Here is a 9,119-nt window from a genome sequence, read left to right on the forward strand (position 1 = left end):
CTTACTGAGGAAGGGACACCAAAGAAGCTTCCAGAAAGTCAGATGCTGCTTAGTGGGCATGTGAGGTGTATTAGGCCATTCTTGCACTGCTATAAAGAAATACTTGAGCCTGGGAAATTATAAGAAGAAAAGCTTAATTGGCTTACTGTTCTGCAGGCTGTACAGGAAGCATAATGCTGGGATCTACTTCTAGGGAGGCCTCAGGAAGCTTTTTACTCATGGCAGAAGGTAAACGGCAAGCAGGCACACCACACAGTGAAAGCAGGAGCAGGGATGGGAGGTGCCACACACCATTTTTTGGAGACGGAGTCTCGCTCTGTCACCCAGGCTGGAGTGCCGTGGCACCATCTCAGCTCACTGCAACCTCCGCCTCCAGGGCTCAAGTGATTCTCCTGACTCAGCTTCCCAAGTAGCTGGGACTACAAGCATGTGCCACCACGCACATCTAATTTTTGTATTTTTAGTAGATATAGGGTTTCACCATGTTGGCCAGGCTGGTCTCGAACTCCCCTCAGGTGATCCACCCATCTTGGCCTCCCAAAGTGTTGGGATTACAGGCATGAGCCACCACACCTGGCTGCCACACACTTTTAAATATCCAGATCACCCATGAACTCGTTATCGTGAGGAAAGCACCAAGGGGATGGTGCTAAACCATTCGTGAGAGATCTACCCCCATGATCCAACCACCTCCCACCAGACCCCACCTCACCCCCAACATTGGGGATTACATTTCAACATGAGATTTCGGCACTGATAAATATCCAAACTATATCATGGGGCAAACAGTGGAGCTGACTTTACAAATCTTGTTCACGAAATCATTTTTCAGTTTGCCAAGGTTCCATTTACAATGGGGAGAGAATTTGCCCAAAATAATATCATCCACTGCAATCATCCCACACTTCAGAAAAACATATGATGGTTGGCAGCCATTGCTCCAAGGGAAACCATGATGACAGAAATGGCCAACCAGTTTCTTTCTCAGTCACCCTCCTACCCTGATGGATTTGTCTATTCATATCAGCCATTTCAATTGCAAACATTTATGCCTGATAGTCTCATAACTTAGCATCCCAGGAGAGAGGGAGAGAGAAGAAAATGCAGAACAGAAAGTGGGTAGATGGAAGATCCCCAAAGGAAAGCTTCAGCAGAAGGTCCAGGGAAATAAAGTGGAACTGCTCCTCCATCAAAGTCATGGAGCTGTGGCTTCCCCGTCCTTCATCGGAGTCAGCTGGGGCATAGACCCACAGGAGGGAACCTTCCTGCAGCAGCTTCATTAGAAAACACGGCTCTGTTGTCCTCCCAAGGCTCTCCTCCTACCTTGCCCCCATAGGCTGGCACATGCCCAGCACCCACCCTGGGACCCAGCCTTCAACTGCAGCCACACTTCCCCTGGGATGTGTCTCCAGCCCATCTGCTTCTGTGTCATCTCTGAGGAGGAAAAGCAGCAGTAACTAATTCAACAAGATGAGCTCATAACACCCATTACCCCCACTGAATACACTGTGTAGTGCTCAACCCCCTTCTGTCTGTCAGAAGAGATTCCAGCAGCAGTCACGTAAGGAGAACAGGAGAAGGAGCTCAGGATTGCCCAAAGACTCCGGCGACTTCCAGAGACAGATGCTGTATTAGTCCGTTTTCATGCTGCTGATAAAGACATACCTGAGACTGGGCAATTTACAAAAGAAAGAGGTTTATTGGACTTACTGTTCCATGTGGCTGGGGAGGTGGAAGGTGAAAGGCACGTCTCACATGGCAGCAGCAAGAGACAGAATGAGAGCCAAGCAAAAGGGGATTCCCCTTATCAAACCACCAGCTCTTGTGAGACTTACTCACTACCCGGAGAACAGTATGAAGGAAACCGCCCCCATGATTCAGTTAGCTCCCACCGGGTCCTTCCCACAACACATGGGAATTATGGGAGCATAATTCAAGATGAGATTTGGGTGGGGACACAACCAAACCAAATCAGATATTTAACATTTCCAACCAAATGTTCAGAAGCAATGTCCTTTTCCCCCCACACACACCAAAGAGGTGACGTTTGAGTCTTGAATGCAGCCTTATTTTTATCAGTTGTTTGTTGCTGTTGTTGTTGTTGTTGCATTGCTCAGTCAGCATCATCTTTTGGTGGCTGTGGAGTCCTTATATTCACCACTGGATAGCTGGGGGCTGGAGTTCATATCCCAAACAGAACACACTGACTGCAAGGCTACCATCCTCTGCCAGGCCCTGCCCTTGAGACCACTGCTTAAACCTCAAAGACGAACTCCTCGCCAAAAATGAGGGAAGACGTCATCTACCATGCCAGTAGCTGGGAGGACTGGGTGAGAACTAGTTACTGTGCCATCCCATAGAATGCGGTCCCTGGGTCGCCTTGCCCTACCTTCAGTGTCCTGTCGGTGAGTCTGTCCAGGAATTCTTGTGGAGTGATAAAAGAAGAAACACTTCTCCTTGCCTCGAAAGGAGCATGGCACACGTTCTCTGCTTACTGAACGAATGAAAAGGTCAGTGATAACTTGTGGAAAATGCCTAGAACAGAACCTGCCTCAGAGAAGGTGCTTAACAAATAAAACCAGTTGGAAGGGGCAGTGGAGGGGTGTGTGACTGACAGTTGGGAAGCCACATGAAGCAATGAGACCTCTGCTTTGCCACTTCCTGGCCACATGGCCTTATGCATGTCACTGGCATTTTAAGCCTCAGTTTCCCCAACTGTAAATTCTACCTACAATGCAAAGTCGTTGCAGGGACTAAAGATAAATAGTTGTTAAAAAAAAAAAAAAAAAAAGACCAAGTACTGGGGAATCCAAAAGACCTTTCAGTTCAGAACCAGGAGGCAGAGAAGCAGCATTTCCAGGGCTTTAAATAAAGAGGGTGATCAGGAGGCAGACGAGACGAGAGAATGGAAGCCTGGACAGGCTCTGGCTGAGAAGAGGCATCTGGGCAGAGCGTGCAGGGAGCATGGAGGTTTGGCATGCACGTGAGACAGGTGGGAGCAGGTGGGTGAGACAGTTGGGTAAAGGAAGGAGCAAACAGTGGGAGAGCCCAGGCTGAGGCCTTCAGGCCTTGTGCCCTGGGAGGGGACTAGAAAAAGCCAGTGCTTTGGGAAGGTGCTAGAGGGTGGACAGGAGGGTGTGCAGGGAGTGGCCAAAGTCCCACATCCCCCCATCCTGTAGACATGAATTGGAATGACATTGATCCAGCAGTCCCTGATGGGTTCATCTCTATTAACTCCTGCCTTTGGGCTTAAGTTACTTTTTCTTTCTGCTGTCAATCCTAGGCCCCTGTAACAGCCTGTCATTGTAGTCATTATCGAAGACAAAGATGAGGGACCCAGAGATGAATGTGTTTGTCCAAGGTGCTTCATATCAGAAGCTGCTGAGACAACATGATGTCTCCTTAATCTTTGCAAGATAAAGACAAAGTTGTTCTGACATCCTCAGATGGGAATTCTACCCTTAGATCCCAACAGTGACTGTTCTACCCTGACCCCAGGCCTTTCTGACTTTTGCCTATCAGGATAGCAGGAAACCCACTCACAAAATCTTGCCTTGGAGTAAAAGGCTCAGCCAAGGCTGGGTCCCACACATAGGCCTGCAAAGCTTCAGGGATGCTTTCCCTACTGAGCTATTTCTTCTTCCACTGGTGACATTGACACAGAGAAGGCAATGAAATGACAAACTATGCTTTCCCCACTGGGCCATTTCTTCCACTGGTGACACTGATAGGAGGGATTGAAATGATAGTGTTTCAAGGATGGGCCTGGGTCCTGGGGTCAGGTCTGTTATCACTGAGTAGCTCCCAGCCAGCCCAGCCCTCTCCTCTCCTCACCTTCTCATGGGCATTGCCATACATACGTTCCAAAATGTTGCCTATACCTAAACAGATCAATGGAAATTTCAAGCGTATTCTGGGAACCTGGAAAGCCAAAGGGATATTCTTAGAATCCATGAGCTGTTGCTGGAGCAGGTAGGGAGGGTTTTGTTATTAATAACCCCTGTTATGGTTCTTGTATCAAACTGCACCTTGACTTATTTTGGAAAACTTGAAAAATACATGCAGGCAAAAAGGAAACAGAAGCTCCCACTATGCCCACCATCCAGCGATAAACACACATTGCCCTCTAAATTTCTAGGTTTTTTGGCAGGGCACAATGGCTCATGCCTATAATCTCAACACTTTGAGAGGCCAAGGCAGGAAGATCACTTAAGCTCAGGAGCTTCGGAGCAGCCTGGGAAACATAGCAAGACCCCATCAATACAAAAATAAAACAAAAAAAAAAATTCAGCTGAGCATGGGGGCACTTGGCTATAGTCTCAGCTACTTGGGAGACTGAGGCAGGAGGACTGCTGGAGCCCAGAAGTTCAAGGCTGCAGTGAGCCGTGATCGTGCCACTGCACTCCAGGCGAGATGATAGAGCAAGATCCTGTCTCTTAAAAAATTAAAATTAAAATCAATTAAAAACTGAAATGAAAAATTTCTGGTATTCTTTTTTTTTGAGATGGAATCTCACTCTGTCACCCAGGCTGGAGTGCAGTTGTGCAATCTCAGCTCACTGCAAGCTCCGCCTCCCAGGTTCACACTATTCTCCTGCCTCAGCCTCCCAAGCAGCTGGGACTACAGGCGCCTGCCACAACTCCCAGCTAAGTTTTTGTATTTTTGGTAAAGCTGGGGTTTCACTGTGTTAGCGAGGATGGTCTTGATCTCCCGACCTCGTGATCCGCCTGCCCTGGCCTCCCAAAGTGCTGGGATTACAGGCGTGAGCCACAGCGCCCGGCCAATTTCTGGTATTCTTCATATACTCATAGATATATTTATGCTTTGTCAAAATGGGACTGTACAGTGGTGCTATTTTGTAACCTGATCTGTTCACATATCCACTGCAAATATATTTTCATGCCGTTAAATAGGCTCTCACACCTTCACTTTTAATGACTGCCACTGTGTGCAAGCAGAGACATGCCCCAGTCAATTTATTGTGTTGTTTCTTCCCCATGCTTGTGGTTCTGCAACTTAAACCATTGCCCACTCTAAAAAAGTGCCAAGGTTTAGCCAATTAGAAGCTCTTCATTAAAAACGAAAAGGGCATCTGCAGCCCTCCAGAGGGTGGGCCAGCGTCCTCATTCCTCTGAAAGGTATCTGTGTTGCAAATAGCAGCCTGGCCATTAGCCAGCTAGGCTGTGCATGTGGAAAAGCCTGGCCATTAGCCAGCTACAGGCTGTGCACGTGGAAAAGGGGACTGGTCGCATTTCCCTGTGGACTTCTTTAGAGACGTTGAGCTGCTTAAAAAATTTTTTTCTTTAAAAAGAAGAAAATGTTTTCTAATTGTTTGCAAGTGCTCACAGGCTCAGTGGCAAAACGAGATGGAACCCTTGATTTCTAACCTCCTGCTGCACTGTTCAAAACTCCTCCCAGAGAAGCAAGTAGGAAGCAAAGTAAAGCACTCTACTGTAAAATTTGCATCCTCCCTTAGCCAATCCTGGTCCCAAAGGACTCCACATCAAACTGTACTTGTTTGTAAAGATCTTTCACTCAAGACCACTTCTCAAGACACTGCTGATGTAGAAATGAGACAATCCAAAGGGAGAATTTAAAATATTGAGAGCCTCTAGGTAAAAATATAAATGGATTTAAGGGCAGCCGGGAAACCCTCAGTGGATGATCTTGTTCAGAGCTCCAGTTAGGTAAATATAGTAGAAAAGCAGCGGCAAAGAAAAGCTGAAAGGTGTTAATTAATGGAATGTGTTTGTTCAACACGCTTTTAGGGAATACCAATAGTGTGGTAGGCACTGGGAATCAGAGATAAACAAAGCCTCCATTTCTACACCCAAGGAGTTCAAGGTGCTATTTTTTCTTTTCTTTTTTTTTTTTTTTTTTTTTTTTTTTTTTTTTTTTTTGGATAGAGTCTCGCTCTGTTGTCCCCAGGTTGGAGTTTAGGGGCACAATCTTGGCTCACTCCAACCTCCACCTCCCGGGTTTAAGTGATTCTCCTGCCTCAGCCTCCCGAGTAACTGGGATTACAGGCATCCACCACTACGCCCAGCTAATTTTGTGTTTTTAGTAGAGATGGGTTTTCACCATGTTGGCCAGGCTGGTATCAAACTCCTGACCTCAGGTGATCCACTCACCTCAGCCTCCCAAAGTGCTGGGATTACAGGCATGAGCCATCGTGCCTGGCCCAACAAATATTTGAAATATGGGGTGACCAATGTGGTGCCTGGGCACATAGTGCAAGGCATGTGACAATACAGAGGTGTGACCCCTCTTCCTCTGCCTGGTGGCACAGGAAGGCTTCTAAAAGGAAGGAAAGATGGGACTGTGTGGGCCATCGCGTGCGGCGGGGCAATCTGGAAGAAGCAAGCGGAGGGCATGGGGGCATGGCACGGCAGGGTATGCACTCAGCACCATACCTGGTCAGGTAGAATTGAAGCACGGAGAGGCGGCACCTCAGGAGGTGAACGCGGTGAGGCCCCCAGGAGCTGGATCATGATGTGTCCTGGGTCTTGAGGAGAGCAGTGTGGGCTTCGCCCAGCAGGCAGAGGGAGTGGTGGGGTTGTCGGCAGGCACATATTTGCTTCGCACTGGAAAGGTTCCTTCCAGATAGTATGCAGCTTGCTAGATTGCAGCAAGGGGCAAATAAAGAGACTCATAAGCATTCAGAGAAACCATGTGGCCTCAACAAAGGACAGTGACAGTGGGAGTGGAGGGGGGAAGCAGTTCAGGTGATGAGATGGACCCAGCACGGCTCAGTGACCAGTTGAAATGGGGCAGGGAAATAGAAGGGCATGAAAATGGCAAGGAGCAAGTCATCTAGAGCAAGACCCCAAAGAGGCCAAAGAGGACTAACTCTGGGTCAAGATGATCGAGAGGGAGTGCCTTCTTTAGGCATGAGGAAGAGGGAGGCAACAGCAGTTGTCAAAACAGATTCTAATCAGTGTTGAAACAGATGTGTTTGCAGAAGGCAGGCAGGTGAGGGAGTTCCTGGGAGCTGCACCTTGAATGAAGCCAGTGCAGACAGCTAAGAGGGAGGAAGGCGGAAAGAGGGCGGAAGCTCCAGGACCAAGGTCAACACTAGGAGTGGCTAGTGAAGAGCAAGGCATGAGGAGGCGGCCTTAACACTGAAAGGTATCAGTTAACTGAGGCCCAGCTGAGACTAAGTCCAGCTCCATGAATGTTACGTCCTCCAACAGGGCTCAGCAGACCGGCAGAGAAAAGGAGGGGGGTGAAGAATGGACGCTGGCTTGAAGATTCGGCCATTTGAGTAGGGGATGGCCATGGTCCCCTCCATTCAAGGGAACTGAGGTTGTAGATGAAGAGGTGACCACAGTGCTGCCCAGGAAAGGAACTGAAGCCAGGAAGGGTAGAGAGAAACAAGAAGTCCAGGGCGGGGCCGGGCGCGGTGGCTCAAGCCTGTAATCCCAGCACTTTGGGAGGCCGAGACGGGCGGATCACGAGGTCAGGAGATCGAGACCATCCTGGCTAACACAGTGAAACCCCGTCTCTACTAAAATACAAAAAACTAGCCGGGCGAGGTGGCGGGCGCCTGTAGTCCCAGCTACTCGGGAGGCTGAGGCAGGAGAATGGCATAAACCCGGGAGGCGGAGCTTGCAGTGAGCTGAGATCTGGCCACTGCACTCTAGTCCTGGCGACAGAGCGAGACTCCACTTCAAAAAAAAAAAAGAAGAAGTCCAGGGCTTCGGTCTCTATAGAGCAAAGATGGCAAGTAGGACCAACAGGCGTTGGGGAGCTGGGGCTGTAGTCTGAAGTTGGCATGTTTGCAGACTTCCAAGGCGGGAGCGGCCTTATCGATGGCAGGTGACTGTGGGAGCAGGTGGCTGAAGTTGGGGGTGGACTTGTGTTTTTCAGTGTCCGTGAAGGACAAGGACCAGCGGAGGGAGGAGGGTCTGTATGAGTGTCTTCCCGCTTCCAGGCTGGAGCACACTTCTCACTAGGCATCTGAGCCCAGGCTGAGCTGTTTAGCGTGCCCCCAGGGGATGGGAGAGGCTCTGAGGAAGCGTTGGTGCCTGGAGTAGAGGAGAGTCATGCTCCTGGAGGCAGCAGAAGAAAGACACTCATCTCTGGGGGAGACCACAGGCTCCCATAGGGGTCTAGAAGCTCCTAGAGACCACTGCGGAATTCGGGTGCAGCCAATATCCAGTCTCTTCAAGAAGCACAGGTAGGCTCACAACAGGGCACGGTTGTGCTTCCCACCTAATGCTCCCCGGACTGTCAGAGGACAGAGCGGTGCCAGGCTGAGTCAGTGTCCTGAGGGATGGGGAAAGTCCCTTCCTGGTGCAAGGCAAGGCTTGCCTCACACCCTCACAAAGCTGAGCGGTTTCCAGAAGGGCTAGATGGGGGCCGAGAAAGAATCTGACCCCCAAGGGCCTCTCCCTAGAACTGTGACGGCCAAACGCTTAACCTCCGGGTGTGACAAACAGCCCAGGTAACCAGTGCGTGGAGCACTGTCATTTGAACCACATCACCCTCCCAGGAAGCTCCAAGAAGTTAAAATGTCCTTATAAATTGTAACTCTGCACGTGGATTCTTATGACATGTCCTTGGCTATTTCCACCACTCGGGAACTGGTGTTGCCATAATCTCGCTCTTTTTTGTTGTTGTTGTTGTTGTTTTTGTTGTTGTTTTTTCCAGCTTAGTTTGAATTTCCGACGCCTTGTATGGGAGAACGGAGCATGTCTTTTCATTCAGGGATCACTTGATATTTTGGAGCAGCAGGCCGGGGGTGGAAGGGTGCGGGCGTCCTGCGGGGCGCCCAAGTGATGGGCCCTGGCCTCCTACAGGTGCGCACAGGCGCTGCTGGAGCACGGGGCCTCGGTGCAGCGCGTGGGCGGCAAGGGCCGGGACACGCCGCTGCACGTGGCGGCGCAGCGCGGCCTGGACGAGCACGCGCGCCTCTACCTGGACCGCGGGGCGTACGTGGACACGAGGAACGGCTGCGGGGAGACGGCCCTAAGCGCGGCCTGCGGGGCGGCGCGGAGACCCGACGAGCACGGGCGCTGCCTGCGCCTGTGCGCGCTGCTGCTGCGGCACGGGGCGGAGGCGGACGCGCGCGACGAGGACGAGCGCAGCCCACTGCACAAGGCCTGCGGCCACGCGAG

At 50.4% G+C, this 9,119-nt stretch overlaps 1 protein-coding gene across 1 annotated transcript in view; it reads left to right on the top strand.

Moving 5' to 3' along the window:
* ASB18 (ankyrin repeat and SOCS box containing 18) overlaps positions 1–9,119 on the top strand; it is a 70,120-nt gene that overhangs the window by 39,062 nt on the left and 21,939 nt on the right. The window contains exon 4 of the mRNA XM_017890281.1: positions 8,802–9,114. Within this exon, the coding sequence (XP_017745770.1) occupies positions 8,802–9,114 (313 nt within the window). The remainder of the gene's footprint in view (positions 1–8,801; positions 9,115–9,119) is intronic.

This window comes from Rhinopithecus bieti, unplaced genomic scaffold (genome assembly GCF_001698545.2).
Source record: "Rhinopithecus bieti isolate Rb0 unplaced genomic scaffold, ASM169854v2 scaffold_19482, whole genome shotgun sequence".
In the NCBI taxonomy this organism is placed as follows: Eukaryota; Metazoa; Chordata; class Mammalia; order Primates; family Cercopithecidae; genus Rhinopithecus; species Rhinopithecus bieti.